Source organism: Musca vetustissima, unplaced genomic scaffold, assembly GCF_032173495.1.
Source record: "Musca vetustissima isolate MV318-11 ecotype Yass unplaced genomic scaffold, APGP_CSIRO_Mvet_v1 utg11962, whole genome shotgun sequence".
Classification (NCBI taxonomy): Eukaryota; Metazoa; Arthropoda; class Insecta; order Diptera; family Muscidae; genus Musca; species Musca vetustissima.
Window position 1 is genome coordinate 1 of NW_026878298.1, and position 20,025 is coordinate 20,025.

A 20,025-nucleotide genomic window follows, 5' to 3' on the forward strand; every position below is an offset into this window, starting at 1 on the left:
GGCCGATCATATGATACTCTAAACAACTACCACGGAACTCTAACTTTCGGCGGTTCTATATTCTGAAACTGGGCAATATTTTGTGATATTTGCCCTCCCTATTGATCGATTATAGGTCAACAGTTCCACTTTCTAACCCTGGCATATTATCCATTTTTTTCTTGAAGTGAATTTTTATGCCATAAAATAAAAAAAAAACTGGTCACTTTAGGTTTTGGTTGATTTGACCCTCGGAATATTGACCAATCATCATCTAAACAGCCGCTCTATGTATTTGGTCACATCCCCTTCATCCTTGCCGCTTTGTTCAGCATATAATAATTGCCTCTAGAGCGACTAGAAAATCAGACAAAATTAAAGTTTTCCGTTCATTGCACCACCTGAATGAAATCTCAATTTCACCGAAAATTATAGGCATCGTCATTGACCATAATCGGAACATCCTTTACAATTTCAAAGCTATCAGCGCGACATTTCCGTCCTCTAATGGAGTAATACTATGCACATAGTCACATTTACCTTATTATGCATAACTCCCATATCTGAGCACATCTGACAATATAATTGGTATCAATTTAAAGGTCAACCAATCCTCTAGGATATACTATCAACTTCTCGGATCTATGTCCTTCAGGGGTAAATATATACGCTATAGAATACAAATTTTCTCATTTCTCACACAAAAGTCAGGGTCCATTTGACCCGCTAAATATTAAACGATCTTTATCAAAACAGGCATGCCTGTTCTTTTGGCCCGATGGGTCGTAATTGCCACCTCTGGAGCGACCAGAAAAACCGACAAAAATTAAGTAGTTGGTCCATTTCATCCACTAATTATTAACCGATCTTTAGCAAAAACAATAGGGATCTTCATTGGCCAGAACCCATCCTACATGCAAAATTTCGTGAAGATTGGTCCATAACTGTGGCCTGTATCGTGTTTACACATTATAATGAACATACGGACGGAGGGACACACATGTCTAGATCGATTCAGCTAGTCGAGATGGGTCTAGGACCAATAATTCGCGGCATTACAAACTCTTGGGGCTGCACAAAGCTATAACACCCTGACAACATAGTTGTGTAGGGTATACTTACGTTTATTGGTGGATGGTTCACGCATTGTAAAATGTCAAATGCCTTTAAGTTTGTACTTGAATATCAATACCCTGACTCTCAACATTACCTCCCTCCCCCCGTATCTGTTGAACTTGAATATTATTTCCCCATACCCTGACTGCCAACATTACCTCCCTCCCCCCGTATCTGTGTTGTTGACAACAATAAAATCTGTTTTGAATATTACCTACAATAACGTGATAAAAAATTCAACAACAAAAAAAAACAAGAACGATGTTTTCATAAGAATCCCCTACCAGTTCTTCCACATCCACACTATGTGTGTGTGTGTGTGTGAGAGAGCGTGCGGAGATGACTAAAGGTTTTCATGTTTTTAATTTCATTTTAAGTGCCTGGAACGCCTCTAAAAATCTCAAAACATAATGGTATGGTGTGAGGCATGTTATCTTTGGAACACGTCGTCCTCGTCGAACTCTTCTGATATTGGCTTAACTCATCACAAGGTAAGTTAACAGAAACCATGAAATATAACAAAATTACACTCACTCACACACACACACACACACATATGCATTCTATCATAATACGTGTGACATACGCACTCATTAAGCGTTTAGCATACAAGATGCTACTAATGCCGCAAGTTTGTTGTCTTGGTGTTGGTGGTGGGGGTGTGGGTGTTGGTTGGGCTATAGGTAAGCATGATAAAGATATAGATTTTCTTTGGTGGTTGTAAGAAGGTCGATGAACAACGTGTGTATGACTTGACTGGAGGGGGTTGGCCACACAACACCACGCCACACACAATGTCATCAAAAGATAAGAAGAATTATTATTCAGCAAATGTTAGCAGCCAGGAAAAATAAGAAAAAAGGATATATGACATTGTCATTTACGGAAGCATTCTGTTCTGTTGTTGTTGTTGCTGCTGCTGCTGGTTGCCGCTTTGTTCAGCGGTAAGTGCCAAAAAAGGGGTTGTATGTGGTATTTGTGAGATTTGTAAGACTTATTCCATCATCAACGACGACTCACTCCATCAGTTTGTTTTTCTTCTTCTTACGTTTCTCATCAATTCGTTTTACCTGCCATCTGTAGCAGAACTTCATTCGCTTTTATTATTAAAAACGAAACGAAAAATAACATTAAGACTGTGTAGTAGCTGTGTAAACGTTGTCACAGCCAAAGGTGTCACGACTAAAGTGCTGGTGGAGGGAGTTTTCTTCTTGCATAAACGACTGGCTGTGGTGACTAAGATTAGAAGAAACGAACAAATAAGTGATGGGAAATAAAAGAAATTTTATGAAGAAAGAAAAAAAATGCTGAAGAATAGCTGATGAAAATATTGAGTTAAGCGATTGTTTGCATTTGTTATCCGTCCGTCAACGGAATGTCGTAAGAAAACCAGTAAGGAAAGTAGTAAAGTCGGATTGGGCGGACCATATGATACCCTTCTCCACTTTGGGTATATTCAACAGGTGTATTCTAACATAAGATGATCTATATATAAATATAAACCGACTTAGATCAATCCATAAACATGTCATTCTGATCTGAACTGATTTTTACGAAACTTAACACATATCATTCTAGACCAAATTGAGTACGCTATGCCAAATTTCGTACAAATCGACAGATATATAGGGACTTTAGTGCACCATTTATTTAAATCGGAAGAAAATATATATGGGAGCTATATCTAAATCTGAACCGATTTCTACGAAACTTAGCACACATCATTTTAGACTTAATTCAGTACGATGTGCCGAAATTCGTGCAAATAGAAAGATGTATAGGGACATTGGTGCACAATTTACATAAAATCGGACAAAAATATATATGGGAGCTATATCTAAATCTGAACCGATTTTTACGAAACTTAGCACACAGTATTCTAGGCTTAATTCAGAACGCTGTACCAAATTTCGTGCAAATCGAAGGATATATAGGGTCTTTGGTGCACCACTTACATGAAATCGGACGAAACTATATATGGGAGCTATATCTAAATATGGACCGATTTTCACGAAACTTGGCAAACATCATTCAAGACCTAAATGGTTAGGCTGTACCAAATTTCGTGCAAATCGAAAGATATATAGGGACCGTTTACATTAAATCGGTTAAGTATATATATGCGAGCTATATCTAAATCTGAACCGATTTTTCCCAATTTAAATCATAGGTATACTATAATCGCACTGCATATGCTAAATATTAAAACTTTATCTTAAAATATTGTGAACTATGTCGTACCCTAGCCAAAACGACATATAATTGCAAACCACACCAAACCACATGGTGAAGGTAGAAAAAATATTGTATTGAATCTTCACCTCAGGGAATATTTTTTTAAACAAATTCCTGACTTTTATTTAAATATTCCTAGCATCATTACTAAAGCTTAACGTTACTGAAATGGCACTAATTCCCACATTAACCAAAAATAAAACAACAAAAACAATAAAACTTTTTTTCTTCCACTTTCAATTCCATTACTCAATTAAAAAGCAAACTGAAATGCTTGTTCAGTTACTGGATTTAAGTGATTAATTTATGATTTTATGGTCTGTCCACAAAAGGTGACTCGTCCCCGACCTGACTACCAACCAGCCAGTCATCCAGAAAAATGTCACATAATTTTCAGCACTTAAAGGAAAAGTCCACTTAAGTGTTGGTCAGTAAAAACAAAAAAACGATGTTGATGTTGGCCCACAATTGTCTAAGCCAACATTTATGAAGAGCCGCAAAAAAATGAGGGAAAATTAAGAATACCAGCCAAACACTTATCTCCACTGTTCCAAAAACAACAGTAAAAAAAAATATCCAAAAGCTGCAAAGTCATAATCACCTGAAGCTAAAGTGAATGACTATAAGGTGAAGTGTACTTTATTATGACTGTTTTGTTTTTGTGTCTTTTTTTTTTGGTTATTATAATGAAAATGGACACAAGCAACAAAAATAACAGCAACAAAATGAGAAACAGCTTGTGAGAAAATAAAACTTTGGCAATTATCAAACCCCAAAACAAAATTCCATAGAGCCAGGCTAAGTGTAAAAGCTGATGATGATGATGATGGTGGTGTTGGAGATCCTTAAGAAAACCAAAAGTATTTTTTTCCTACCAAAATACCAAAAGAAAAGTTATATTTTTAATGGCCCAACATCTAATCTGTTCTCATATAGTACCAAAGACCATCATCAGCATTGTCATTATCATCAGCAAATTACCACTTTAGCTTGAAGGACAATGCAATCCTTACATTTATGGCGAATGGAATGTCATTTTATGAGAAAGCCAAAAAAACCCAGAAACCCCTCTCAAAAGAAAGATTTTACGGATGTCCTTGCACGGAGAGGCAGATAGAGGCAGAGAGGTGTTATCATCAACAGCGGCATTGTTTTTATTGTTTTACCAAGCTATGCACACATACATAAATACATACATACACACATTGAGGAAACTTACCAATTTCCAAATATTTCTGATGTAAGGGATCATAGTTATCCCAGGTGATGCTGCGAAAACGGCTACGTTCCTTGGAGGCTGGCAGCACAGATTCTTGGCGATGATGTTCATTTGGATTTCTGCAAGAAAAAAAATCATAGAATGACATTTTTTTAAGCGTTAAATTGTTATGGTGTGTTGTTTTTTGATGTTGTTTTTCAGTTTCTTTAGAATGATTTTCGCATTGGCTGTCATTTGGATGTGACCTTTTTTTAACCCCTTTTTGCCCATTATGTTTTCGTACTGTAATCCTAAACATTATCTCATGTTACACAAAAAAACAAATTGAAATGTTTCGTTAACGTTGGGTGGAATGTTTTAAATTTCCTGTCGGTTATTTTTTTTTTTTTTTTGGATTAGATACGAGTAATGGAAAGGGTTGTAACTGAAGGACAACCGGTTTGCCCTCATTTCTTTTTTTTCTTCTGGGGACGAGCGGATGCAATATTTGAATACAGGTTAAGTAATATGAAGTTTCGTTAAACACTGAAAGGTAACAAAAATCAACACTCTATGCCAGAAACAAATTTAAACTTTCACAGGGCCGCTCATTTTATACATTCACCATGAGGGTAGGGGGTTTTTATGGAGGCTATGCCACTTCCTTATGGCAAAACACTCAGTCCCTTCGATTGGAAAAAACGCCTAAAATCATCAAAGTACATACAAGTGTTAGAACTTGAACAATTATTGACCCATATGAATGCTTCGTTTGCGACCTGAATAATGCACACTTCTATTATTTCTTAAAAACTAATTTAAAAAATCGGCCCTTCAAAGAATTAATGAAAACATCCACGTTTCAATAAATTTATGAATTATAATTTTTATAAAATAATAATTTTAGTAAAATCCACTATTCTATTTATTCTTGAAATATAATAACAAATAAAAATTCAGTTTTAAATCAGTAAGGAAAGTAGTAAAGTCCTACGTGGCCGACTATATGACACCCTTCACCACTTGGGTATATCAAACAGATGAATCCTAACAGACGTCGAATTTTTGAAGTACCAGGGATAAAATTATGAAAATCAATTTAAAGCATATATATATATATATATACATATAAATTATAAGATATATCGAACTCTAAACCGATTTCAACAAAACTTGCCACACGTTTTGTTATAGTAACTTCAGCACGTAGTGCAAAATTCTGTGCCGATTGGACCCACTTTGGTAAAGCATTTATATCCAACATCTAGGTTATACCAACTCCAGTACGATGTGCAAATTTTGCGTCAATTTTGTGTAAAACCGGACGAAAATATATATGTAGAAGCCATATCAATATCTGAACCGACTTAAATGAGACTTGCCAGAAATTGACTTATATTAACAACCGTGCATTGTACAAAATTGCGTGGCAATGGGACAAACGTTGGATTTTTAGTGCACAATTTACATAAAATCGGAAGAAGAAATATATAGGAGCTATATATAAATCTAAACCGATTTTCACGAAACAAAACACAAATCATTCTAGACTTAATTCATTACGCTATGCCAAATTTCGTGCAAATCGAAAGATATATAGGGACTTTGGTGCACCATTTACATTAAATCGGACGAACATATATATGAGAGCTATATCTAAATCTGAACCGATTTTCAGGAAACTTAACACACATCATTCAAGACTTAATTTGCCAAATTTTGTGCAAATCGAATGATATATAGGGACTTTGGTACACCATTGACATTAAATCGGACTAAAATGTATATGGGAGCTATATCGAAATCTGAACCGATTTTCAGGAAACTTAACACACATCATTCAAGACTTAATTTATTACGCTGTGCCAAATTTCGTGCAAATCGTAGGATATATAGGGACTTTGGTGCACCATAAACATTAAATCGGACGAAAATATATATGGGAACTATATCTAAATCTGGACCGATTTTCTCGAAACGTAACTCACAACATTCTAGACGCAATTCAGTACGCTATGCCAAATTTCGTGCAAATCGAATGATATATAGGGACTTTGGTACACCATTGACATTAAATCGGACTAAAATATATATGGGAGCTACATCGAAATCGGAACCGATTTTCAGGAAACTTAACACACATCATTCTACATCTAATTCAGTACGCCGTGCCAAATTTCGTGCAAATAGAAAGATATATAGGAAATTTCGTACACCGTATACATTAAATCGGACGAAAATATATATTGGAGCTATATCTAAATTTGATCCGATTTTCAAGAAATTTTACACACATCATTCTAGTGTTAATTAGCATGCTCTGCCAAATTTCGTGCAAATCGAAAGATATATAGACACTTTGATGCACTATTTACCTAACATCGGACGAAAATATATATGGGAGCTATATCTAAATCTGAACCGATTTTTATTAAAATTTACACACATAATTTTTGACCTAATTCACTACGCCATACTAAATTTCGTTCAAATCGAAAGGTATGTAGGGACTTTGGTGCACCATTTACCTATAATCGGACGAAAATATATATGGGAGCTACATCTAAATCTGAACCGATTTTCAGGAAACTTAACACACACCATTCTAGACCTAATTCAGTTCGAATCGAAAGATATGTAGGGACTTTGGTGCTCTATTTACCTTAAATCGGACGAAAATATAAATGGGAGCTATATCTAAATCTGAACCGATTTTTCTAAATAGATGAGCTGTGCCAATTCGGATCATAAATGCGACCTTTAATTTGTTTACAATTTAACATGGACAGACGGACGGGCGGACCGACATGCATAAATTGACTTAAAAAGTGATTCTATGCATATTCTCAAAAGGAACCATGTGTCTACTTCGTTTCCTTTTGGCTGTTACAAACATATGCACAAATACAAAATACCCTGAAGGTATAAAAATTAAAACCTCAGATATGCCTTTAAAAATAATTAAAACAAAACTACGCCTGAGGTTATGCTCTGAAAAAAAAATTAAAAATCAATGTCGGGGATTATGCCTAGAAAAATATTTTCTGAGGACGGCATTGGAAATATTTGGTGTGAAATTTATTCAATGAAAAATAATTTCTTAAATATTCACGCCTGAGAAAGAGTATTAAAAATTTGCATCTAATTTAAAGAAAATCTTAAAAATCCTTGAGTATCCTCTCTTGTAAAATATATATTTTTTAAATCGATGGCTTTAATGCCCAAGCACCACTTTACCTGATTTAAGTTCATATTCAATGTTATAAATTTTCTATATTCAAATATATATATTTTTATCTTTTATGATTTATTTCTTTGCCACTCTTCAAATTCATTCACATCAACATATCTTATTTTCATTATTTAATAGTAGTGTACCGGGTTTGAAAACCCCACCTGAACATGCTGGAAAAAATCGCACACTTAAAGTTGTTAATGTTTTCCACTTGAAATGGATATGAGCAGGAAAAATTGCCACACATGTTTTCACTTCACAAAAAGAACAGCGAACATGGTGCAAAATACTGATATAAAAAAAGAAACGGAAGAACGAAAAAAATATGTGAACTGACATCAGTCCCATCAGCCTCACTCACACACTCACACCAGACACACATGCAATGGAATTAAAAAAACGAACCTATGCTCTAGGTGGGCTTCATTCGAACATGCCAAAACAAAGGCAATAATTTTCTGAAATGCTTAAACAGCCATGAAAATGAAATGAGCAAAAGAGGTGAATAATTCTATTTAAATCTAACGACACTTAAGTAGGTCATTACATGCTGTCTGAGATTGAAAACGATTTTAGAAAATGTAATTTCCAGGGCATAAAAGCAGAACATGGGCACAAAAAAGGTTCCACTAACATATACGGCCTGCTAAGCATACGAATGAAAAAAAGGGTTTTGCAACAAATCTCTACAACATGTTCTAATTCCTTTTTTTTCTATTCTCTTTTGTCAGAGAAAGTAAAAACAAGGACAAATGAGTTAAACTGCCAGTAGCTAAGGGGGAGATGGGATTTTTTATGCACACAAAAAAAAAATGGGAATATGAAAGGATAATGTCTTCATATATTTCTTTTGTTAATGTGTTAATGAAATTTTAAAAGTTTTCAAAGTAAATTAGAGAGTTTAGGGAGGGAAATTCAAGCTGAATATTTTAGGGCCAAAATAACTTTTTTTGTTACAAAAGGTGACTGGCGTTAATAAAAAAACATTTAAAAATGGATATGTGATAAAAAATAATGTTTAAAAAATCCACGCCTAAGGATATGTGATAAAAAATAATGTTTAAAAAATCCACGCCTAAGGATATGTGATAAAAAATAATGTTTAAAAAATCCACGCCTAAGGATATGTGATAAAAAATAATGTTTAAAAAATCCACGCCTAAGGATATGTGATAAAAAATAATGTTTAAAAAATCCACGCCTAAGGATTTGTGATAAAAAATAATGTTTAAAAAATCCACGCCTTGTCTATGTCCTTAAAAATAATGTTTAAAAAATCCACGCCTAAGATATGTGATAAAAAATAATGTTTAAAAAAATCCACGCCTGAGGATATGCGATTAAAAATAATATTTAAAAAATCCACGCCTAAGGATATGCGATAAAACATAATGTTTAAAAAATCCACGCCTAAGGATATGCGATAAAAAATAATGTTTAAAAAATCTACGCCTTGTCGAAGGACCCAAAAAATAATTTTTAAAAAATCTACGCCTAAGGATATGTGATAAAAAATAATGGTTAAAAAAATCCACGCCTAAGGATATGTGATAAAAAATAATGGTTAAAAAAATCCACGCCTAAGGATATGTGATAAAAAATAATGTTTAAAAAATCCACGCCTAAGGATATGCGATAAAAAATAATGTTTAAAAAATCCACGCCTATAGGGGGTATGCCTTAAAAAATAATGTTTAAAAAATCCACGCCTGATGGATATGCCCTTAAAAATAATATTTAAAAATCCACGCCTGAGGATATGCTATTAAAAAGTAATATTTAAAAAATCCACGCCTGAGGATATGCGATTACAAATAATATTTAAAAATCCACGCCTGAGGATATGCGATTACAAATAATATTTAAAAATCCACGCCTGAGGATATGCGATTACAAATAATATTTAAAAATCCACGCCTGAGGATATGCGATTACAAATAATATTTAAAAATCCACGCCTGAGGATATGCGATTACAAATAATATTTAAAAATCCACGCCTGAGGATATGCGATTACAAATAATATTTAAAAATCCACGCCTGAGGATATGCGATTACAAATAATATTTAAAAATCCACGCCTGAGGATATGCGATTACAAATAATATTTAAAAATCCACGCCTGAGGATATGCGATTACAAATAATATTTAAAAATCCACGCCTGAGGATATGCGATTACAAATAATATTTAAAAATCCACGCCTGAGGATATGCGATTACAAATAATATTTAAAAATCCACGCCTGAGGATATGCGATTACAAATAATATTTAAAAATCCACGCCTGAGGATATGCTATTAAAAAGTAATTTTTAAAAAATCCACGCCTGAGGATATGCGATTACAAATAATATTTAAAAATCCAGGCCTGAGGATATGCGATTACAAATAATATTTAAAAATCCAGGCCTGAGGATATGCGATTACAAATAATATTTAAAAATCCACACTTGAGGATATGCGATTAAAAATAATATTTAAAAATCCACGCCTGAGGATATGCGATTAAAAATAATATTTAAAAATCCACGCCTGAGGATTTGCGATTGAAAATGATATTTAAAAATCCACGCCTGATGATATGCGATTAAAAATAATATATAAAAATCCACGCCTCAGGATATGCGATTAGAAATAATATTTAAAAATCCACGCCTCAGGATATGCGATTAAAAATAATGTTTAAAAAATCCACGCCTAAGGATATGCGATAAAAAATAATGTTTAAAAATCCACGCCTGAGGATATGCGATTAAAATAATATTTAAAAATCTACGCCTCAGGATATGCGATTAAAAATAATATTTAAAAATCCACGCCTCAGGATATGCGATTTAAAATAATATTTAAAAATCCACGCCTCAGGATATGCAATTTAAAATAATATTTAAAAATCCACGCCTCAGGATATGCGATTAAAAAGTAATTTAAAAAAAAATGCACGCCTGAGGATATGCTATTAAAAATAATGCTTAAAAAATCCACGCCTGAGGATATGCGATTAAAAATAATATCTAAAAGTCCACGCCTGAGGATATGCGATTAAAAATAATATTTAAAAATCCACGCCTGAGGACATGTCTTGAAAATTATTTTTTAAATAATTCACGCCTAATGATATGCTAGGAAAAATATTTTTTCAAAAATCCACGGCTTTTATAATATTATCGACATGTACCCCTCCTTTTCTTCATAGTTTCTCTTTTTTTCTCTTCCACTTACCCCGTTCTAGCAAAATTTGTCCAAAATGTTATGACAGCTTCTGACAGAGCAATTTCCGATTTGGTATAATTTTGTGGAAAATGACTAAAGCCATCGACCAAGGGTGCCCCAAAAATATATGGCAAATCTTCACCATGCACTGTGCCCATTCGTTGTGGATAATCGCCGTCTTTTGTCTGATAATCGAAAACATAGAAATAACAACGACCCGATTGGCCAGGAAATTGTGTCGAGGCTGATGCTGTTCCGCCGCCAGACGAACTGGACATTGGTGGTGGTGAATTGGCTGCGAAAATGTCAGCCGTTCGTATGAGAGGTGCAACAAATTGGGCATCAGAGAGAGCAGCCACGGCAGTATCCCTCGTGTTGATCGGATGCTGTGAGGCACGATCCCAGTCCGTATATTCATTAACAATCTGAAAAAGCAAGCATAAATATGGATTTAATATTATAGATTTTTCCAGAGGGATTTTAAATATATTTTGAGAATGTTTATATTAATGCAGAGTTATTTTTAACCTGCCATATTTACGACCTGTGTCGAACATTGAACTCGCTTTAAATTGGTTATATTGAAAGCCATTACCATACACACATACTTAAAAGTACACAACCAAACTTCCTCATATTAATAAAACTCATTTTGTCACTTCGAGGTAAAAATTCACTTCCATGCAAGCAGTCACCCACACACGCACACACAATGTCATATTACCAAAGTTAAAAGGCATTAAGCCTGTAACAAGTTTAATGAAATATTCTTTACAAATTTTTTTTTTTTTTTTGATTATCGTAATTTGTACTTTTTTTTATTATCATCGAAGCGTATTGTTGTGGTTGTTCTCCTTGTTGGTGCTAGATAGCATATTACTTAATGCCAGCTTCAGTACATTATGTTGGTCCTGATGTTTTTGACTCACATTGTTAACCTTACAATAACAAAGGCCAACACCCAAAATAACATAACACCTTTATATGTGTGTATGTATGTGTGTCGAGATACGCATGATATATAAAATAATACGACAATATCACACCATTGTGAATTGCCGTTGTATAATATTCAGTGCAGGAATGAAATATTACTACAACTTCTATATGAAATGAATCTGGTTTTTGTTTTCTTTCATTTTTATTGTTGTTGTTGTATTTTATATACAGATATTACATACAGAAAAATACCCACGCATTGTATTTAAGAACACAAAGAGACACTTTAACACAATGAAACCAACGAAAAATTTGTGTCTTGTCATTATCATGTCACACATGGTCACATACATACTTACACATTTATGATGAGATATGGGCTTGGCAACAATAATAACTATAAAAAATAATGAGGATGGTGTGATAATGAATGAAGAAAAGTAAACATATTTTTTTTAATAACATCCATGGCCAAAAATATGCCTTGGAAAATATTTTGTTTAATCCACGCCTAAAGATATACTTTGAAAAGTACTTTTAAAAAAATAAAAGTACTTTTAAAAAATCCACGCCTGAAGATATACTTTGAAAAGTACTTTTAAAAAAATAAAAGTACTTTTAAAAAATCCACGCCTGAAGATATACTTTGAAAAGTACTTTTAGAAAATACCACGCCTGAAGATATACTTTGAAAAGTACTTTTAAAAAATCCACGCCTGTCAAGATATACTTTGAAAAGTACTTTTAAAAAATCCACGCCTGAAGATATACTTTGAAAAGTACTTTTAAAAAATCCACGCCTGAAGATATACTTTGAAAAGTACTTTTAAAAAATCCACGCCTGAAGATATACTTTGAAAAGTACTTTTAAAAAATCCACGCCTGAAGATATACTTTGAAAAGTACTTTTAAAAAATCCACGCCTGAAGATATACTTTGAAAAGTACTTTTAAAAAATCCACGCCTGAAGATATACTTTGAAAAGTACTTTTAAAAAATCCACGCCTGAAGATATACTTTGAAAAGTACTTTTAAAAAATCCACGCCTGAAGATATACTTTGAAAAGTACTTTTAAAAAATCCACGCCTGAAGATATACTTTGAAAAGTACTTTTAAAAAATCCACGCCTGAAGATATACTTTGAAAAGTACTTTTAAAAAATCCACGCCTGAAGATATACTTTGAAAAGTACTTTTAAAAAATCCACGCCTGAAGATATACTTTGAAAAGTACTTTTAAAAAAATCCACGCCTGAAGATATACTTTGAAAAGTACTTTTAAAAAATCCACGCTTGAAGATATACTTTGAAAAGTACTTTTAAAAAAATTCACGCCTGAAGATATACTTTGAAAAGTACTTTTAAAAAAATTCACGCCTGAAGACTTTGAAAAAATATTCTTAAAAAAATCCACGCCTGAAGGCCGTGAGGATTCTTTAAAAAAATCCACGCCTGAAGGCCGTGAGGATTCTTTAAAAAAATCCACGCCTGAAGATATACTTTTACTTTTAAAAAATCCACGCCTGAAGGTCTTTTGAAAAAATACTTTTAAAAAATCCACGCCTGAAGATATACTTTGAAAAGTACTTTTGAAAAATTCACGCCTGACGATGTACTTTGAAAAGTACTTTTAAAAAATCCACGCCTCAATATATGCATTAAAAAGTTCTTCTCTAAATTCCAAGCCTGAGGATATGCTTTAAATAACTACACCAGAGAATATGCCATGAAATATAAATTTGTGGAAATATGTCTTCAAAATATTTTTCAAAGAATCTTGAAAAGTACGTTTAAAACATCAGCGTCTGAGGTTATGCCTTTAAACGTATGTTTAAAAACATCAGCGCCTGAGGTTATGCCTTTAAACGTATGTTTAAAAAACATCAGCGCCTGAGGTTATGCCATGAAAATTACGTTAAAAAATCAGCAACTGCGGTTATGCCGTGAAAAGTACAATTAAAAAATTCACGCCTTAAGATATGCCCTGAAAAGTAATTTTAAGAAATTAACGCCTGATGATATGTCTTGAAAAGTACATTTCAAAATTCACGCCTGAGGATATGCCTTGAAATAACATTTTAAAAAAGTGTACGCCTGATGCTTTGAAAAATAATTTTAAAAAATTCACGCCTAGGGATATAGATTAAAAGATCATTTTTAAAAAATTCACGCCTCTTTAAAAGATTTTTTTTTTAAAGATCCACACCAAGGAATATATCTTCGAAAGAGTTTGTTTTTTTCAAATTCACACCTACCGATATGCATTGAAAAATAATTGTTATAAAATTCGCGCCTGAGGATATGCCTTTAAAAATAATTGTTAAAAAAATCAACGCCTAGGAATAGGCTTTAAAAAGGACACGCCTTGAAAATAGTTTTTATGAAATCCCCACCTGAGGATATGCCTTAATTTGTTATACCCTTCACCACACTATGGTACTGGGTATTATGTCTTTGTGCATATGTTTGTAACAGGCAAAGGAATCGAGATAGACACATGGTCCCTTTTGAGAATATGTATAGGATCAGTTTTTAAGTCGATTTATGCATGTCCGTCCGTCTGCCCGTCTGTCCATGTTAAATTGTAAACAAAGTACATGTCGCATTTATGATTCGAATTGGATGAAATTGGGACAGCTTATTTATTTGGCCCAAGGACGAACCCTATTGAAACTGGGAAAAATCTGTTGAGATTTAGCTCCAATATATATTTGCGTCCGATTTAAGGTAAATGGTGCACCAAGGTACCTATATATTATTCGATTTCCACGAAATTTGGCATAGCGCACTAAATTAAGTCTGGAATGATGTGTGTAAAGTTTCGTGAAAATCGGTTCAAATTTAGATATAGCTCCCATATATATTTTCGTCCGATTTAATGTAAATACCGCACCAAAGTCCCTATATATGCTTCGATTTCCACGAAATTTGGCATAGCGTACTGAATTAAGTCTAGAGTAATGTGTGCTAAGTTTCGTGAAAATCTCTTCAGATTTATATATGGCTCCCATATATAATTTCGTCCGATTTTACGTAAATGGTGCACCAAAGTCCCTATATATGCTTCGATTTCCACGAAATTTGGCATAGCGTACTAAATTGAATATAAAATGATGAGTAGTGAGTTTCGGGAAAATCGGCTCAGATTTAGATATAGCTCCCATATATATTTACTACTCCCACATATAGATATATATTCGTCCGACCTTACCTAAATGAAGCACCAAACTCATAATGTGTGTCCGATTAACACAAAATTTTATACAACGTATCAAAATTGAGACTTGAATGATGTTATTTAGTTTTTATTGAAATTGAAATTTTAACAGTGCGGCGTACCGAATTGCATGTATCAACTTTGCTTTAAATCGTTTTCCATAAATTTGTCCCATGGTACGCAGACTACTCTAAATCTGCCCGAATGAAATTAAATTTATCATAGGTTGCAGAAAGACATGAGTATGTTCCTTTGCAGGGAACATTGGCATGCAATTCTAAGGATACATATGTACCATATGCCCAAAGTGTTTAAGGGGTATCATATAGTCGGCCCATTCCGACTTTACTACTTTCCTTACTGATTTTAATTGACACCTTTTTATATTCATTGATAAATATTTTTTGTAACATGTAAATTTTCCATTTCCATTACATGTTTACCTACTATTTTTTCAAAGACAAGAAATTTTTAATCCGACTTCATATGACAATCCTCCTTTCCTTTTCCGTTCCCCTTACCACGTACGATTTCTTTAAATGCCATCATAAAAATGTTGCTCATCATCCATTTATTTACAGAGATTCGACAATAATGCAGACGTGTCTCATGATGTTGTGTGTGTGTGTGTGTGTGTGAGCGACAGACACGCCGACCGGCAGCGTGTGTTCTTAAGTGCGTATATATTTTTTTGATGTACCACTAATAAGCTTTTCCGCTTGCTACAATATAAAACACGTATTACTTCGGGCCAACCATCAGTGAGTGGTAATGTTTTGTGGGCGTTTGGATGGTTGGCGGGTGGTTGATGGTTGATGGCTTCAATATTTCTTCAGTTTTGCCGGTTATTATAACAATTGCGTAAATTTCGGTTTTAAGCTAAAATTATGGACGACGACGACGAATGTCGAATGTGCCGCAGAACCAAAGGTTTGTTTGCATGCATTCGCGCGACTGAGTGAGTGTGTGTGTGAAGGATTTTTTGAATTGTTTCCTAACTACAGTCTTCTGCCTAAAAGTATGCATGTTCTATATTAGTGTTGATTAGTATAAATGACTAAGTATGAGTAAGTGCCTTTATGCATACACGCTCGTATTAATTCCCCCCCCTTTCACATAAGTACCTGTTTTGTGGCTGTGTCTGTGTATAAGTTGTGTAGTGTGTAAGAAATGACTTTAGTCATCATAAAGTAGGGTATTATGTAGCATTTCCAAGGTTCTACATGAATTGTTTATGTGCTAGTGTACTATTGTACACTAACACACCATCACCATATCATCATCATTTTACACGTAAAATACTCTTTATGCGTTTACGTTACAAGGGGAAGGAGGGAGGTGGTCTTAGAGGCTTATGTGCATGCGTGTATGTATTAAAGTAGCTTAATTTTGGCAATTCATGTTAATTTCTCAACGAGTATTTATGTTGCTCGGAAAATATTGCGCGGCATATAGACACACACACATATACATGAATGTATAATAATACATACATATAAAACGGGCATGGTAATTTGAATGGAAGTCATTGCGTATGCCATACACAAAAATTTTAGTTAAGCACTCTCTCTCACACACACACACACTTTCCAAGTTAATGCATGTCTACAAAGCAAGGAACTGACACACATACAGACATACACTTCCATTCATACATATTTATTAACCAAATGCATATAAAGGCAATTAAAGTCAATTGACTGTAAATCACGGTAATACTCGTTGAACTTGTGTTGTGGGGATGAAAGCCACAACAACAACAACAGGCAAAGTTTGTCAGTTAATTTAGGAAGAGCAATATTTCGTAAAAGGAATGGAGAAAATTGTTCTATGGAAAACGAAAATATACAGAGTTTCGTCATTAAATTTTTAGAATTTGCTAAAGCATATTTCTTCAAGGACCAACACAAGGCGTGGATTTTTTAAAGGATATTGCTTCAAGGACCAACACAAGGCGTGGATTTTTTAAAGAATATTTCTTCAAGGACCAACACAAGGCGTGGATTTTTTAAAGAATATTTCTTCAAGGACCAACACAAGGCGTGGATTTTTTAAAGACTATTTCTTCAAGGACCAACACAAGGCGTGGATTTTTTAAAGACTATTTCTTCAAGGACCAACACAAGGCGTGGATTTTTTAAAGACTATTTCTTCAAGGACCAACACAAGGCGTGGATTTTTTAAAGACTATTTCTTCAAGGACCAACACAAGGCGTGGATTTTTAAAGAACATTTCTTCAAGGACCAACACAAGGCGTGGATTTTTTAAAGAATATTTCTTCAAGGACCAACACAAGGCGTGAATTTTTTAAAGAATATTTCTTCAATGACCAATTCAAGGCGTGGATTTTGTAAAGTATATTTCTTCAAGGACCAACACAAGGCGTGGATTTATTAAAGGATATCTCTTCAAGGACCAACACAAGGCGTGGATTTATTGAAGGATATCTCTTCAAGGACCAACACAGGGTGTGGAATTTTTAAAAAATTCTTCTTCAAGGACCAACACAAGGCGTGGATTTTTTAAAGACTATTTCTTCAAGGACCAACACAAGGCGTGGATTTTTTAAAGACTATTTCTTCAAGGACCAACACAAGGCGTGGATTTATTGAAGGATATCTCTTCAAGGACCAACACAGGGTGTGGAATTTTTAAAAAATTCTTCTTCAAGGACCAACACAAGGCGTGGATTTATTAAAGGATATCTCTTCAAGGACCAACACAAGGCGTGGATTTATTAATGGATATCTCTTCAAGGACTTTATAAGGCGTGGATTTTTTAAAGAATATTTCTTCAAGGACCAACACAAGGCGTGGATTTTTTAAAGAATATTTCTTCCAGGACCAACACAAGGCGGGGATTTTTTAAAGAATATTTCTTCCAGGACCAACACAAGGCGGGGATTTTTTAAAGAATATTTCTTCCAGGACCAACACAAGGCGGCGATTTTTTAAAGAATATTTCTTCCAGGACCAACACAAGGCGGGGATTTTTTAAAGAATATTTCTTCCAGGACCAACACAAGGCGGGGATTTTTTAAAGAATATTTCTTCCAGGACCAATACAAGGCGGCGATTTTTTAAAGAATATTTCTTCCAGGACCAACACAAGGCGGGGATTTTTTAAAGAATATTTCTTCCAGGACCAACACAAGGCGGGGATTTTTTAAAGAATATTTCTTCCAGAATTTCTTAAAGAATTTTTTTCAAGGACTTTTTAAGGCCTGGATTTTTTAAAGAATATTTTTTCAAGGACTTTTTAAAGATTTTTTTTCAAGGACTTTTTAAGGCCTGGATTTTTTAAAGAATTTTTTTTCAAGGACTTTTTAAGGCCTGGATTTTTTAAAGAATATTTTTTCAAGGACTTTTTAAGGCTTAGATTTTTTAAAGAATATTTTTTCAAGGACTTTTTTAAAGGCCTGGATTTTTTAAAGAATATTTTTTCAAGGACATTTTAAGTTCTGGATTCTTAAAGAATATTTTCTCAAGGACTTTTAAGGCCTGAATTTTTTGAAGAATATTTGTTCAAGGACTTTTTAAGGCCTGCATTTTTATACCCTTCACCACACTGTGGTACAGGGTATTATGTCTTTGTGCATATGTTTGTAACAGGCAAAAGGAAACGAGATAGACCCATAGTTCCTTTTGAGAATATGCATAGAATCACTTTTGAGTCGATTTATGCATGTCCGTCCGTCCGTCTGTCCGTCTGTTGGTGTTAAATTGTAAACAAAGTACAGGTCGCATTTATAATCCGATTTAGATGAAATTTGGCATAGATCACTTATTCGGCCCAAGGACGAACCCTATTGAAATTGGGAAAAATCGGTTCAGATTTAGATATAGCTCCCATATATATATTTAACCGATTTAATGTAAACGGTCCCTATATATCTTTCGATTTGCACGAAATTTGGTACAGCCTAATCAATTAGGTCTAGAATGATGTCTGCCAAGTTTCGTGAAAATTTTTTAGATATAGCTCCCATATTTATTTTCTTCTGATTTCATATTAATGGTGCTCCAAAGTCCCTATATATCTTTCGATTTGCACCAAATTTGGCATGACGTACTGAATTGAGCATAGAATTATGTCTGCCAAGTTTTTTTTAGATATAGATGTATAGTTTTCCGATTTCATGTAAATGGTGCCCCAAAGTCCCTATATATCTTTCGATTTGCACGAAATTTGACAGACATAGCCCAACGGATGACCTATTTGTATTTGTTTGAAGTCGATTTACATACTTTATGGATAGATCTAGGTAGATTCACATTTAGATAAATGTCACATATTTTATTTCATCCTATTGCATGTTAATAGTCCTGTTTAATATACCCATAGTGGTGAAGGGTATCATATAGTCGGCCCCGTCCGACTTTACTACTTTCCTTACTGGTTTAAAGAATATGTTTTTAAGGTCTGTTTAATTCCTGGATTTTTAAAGAACATTTTTTCAAGGACTTTTTAAGGCCTGGATTTATTAAAGAATATTTTATCAAGGACTTTTTAAGGCGTTGATTTTTTAAAGAACATCTTTTCAATGACTTTTAAGGCCTGGATTTTTTAACGAATATTTCTTGAAGGATTAGTACTTTGAGGATTATTAAGAATATTATTTTTGTGACAGTTTTTTGTTTTCTTGTACACTGCCTTGGTACACTGAGATTTAGTGATGGTAAAATTCCATCTATTCGCACATGGACATCCTACTGAGTCAAAAAGACACAATGAATGAACACGAATAGCATAAGTGACATAAGAAGCACAGTGTAAATATAACTGTTTCTTTTTGTTATTATTGTTTGAATATAGTTTACAATGGTGTTTGTACATTCTATGGTTTAGGATATAGCCCGATATATGTGTCTGTATGTGTGCGAATGTGT

The 20,025-nt window shown here is 33.9% G+C and overlaps 1 protein-coding gene across 1 annotated transcript in view; it reads right to left on the reverse strand.

The window, feature by feature from the left end:
* Nucleotides 1-4,549: 4,549 nt before the first annotated feature.
* Nucleotides 4,550-20,025, reverse strand: part of LOC133323107 (neuroligin-3-like) — a gene marked incomplete at its 3' end in the record, with an annotated part of 84,847 nt that continues 69,371 nt past the window's right edge. Inside the window, exons 6-7 of the mRNA XM_061532063.1 lie at nucleotides 10,988-11,403; nucleotides 4,550-4,668 (exon numbers count right to left, since the gene is read on the reverse strand). Coding sequence (XP_061388047.1) covers nucleotides 4,550-4,668; nucleotides 10,988-11,403 — 535 coding nt within the window. The remainder of the gene's footprint in view (nucleotides 4,669-10,987; nucleotides 11,404-20,025) is intronic.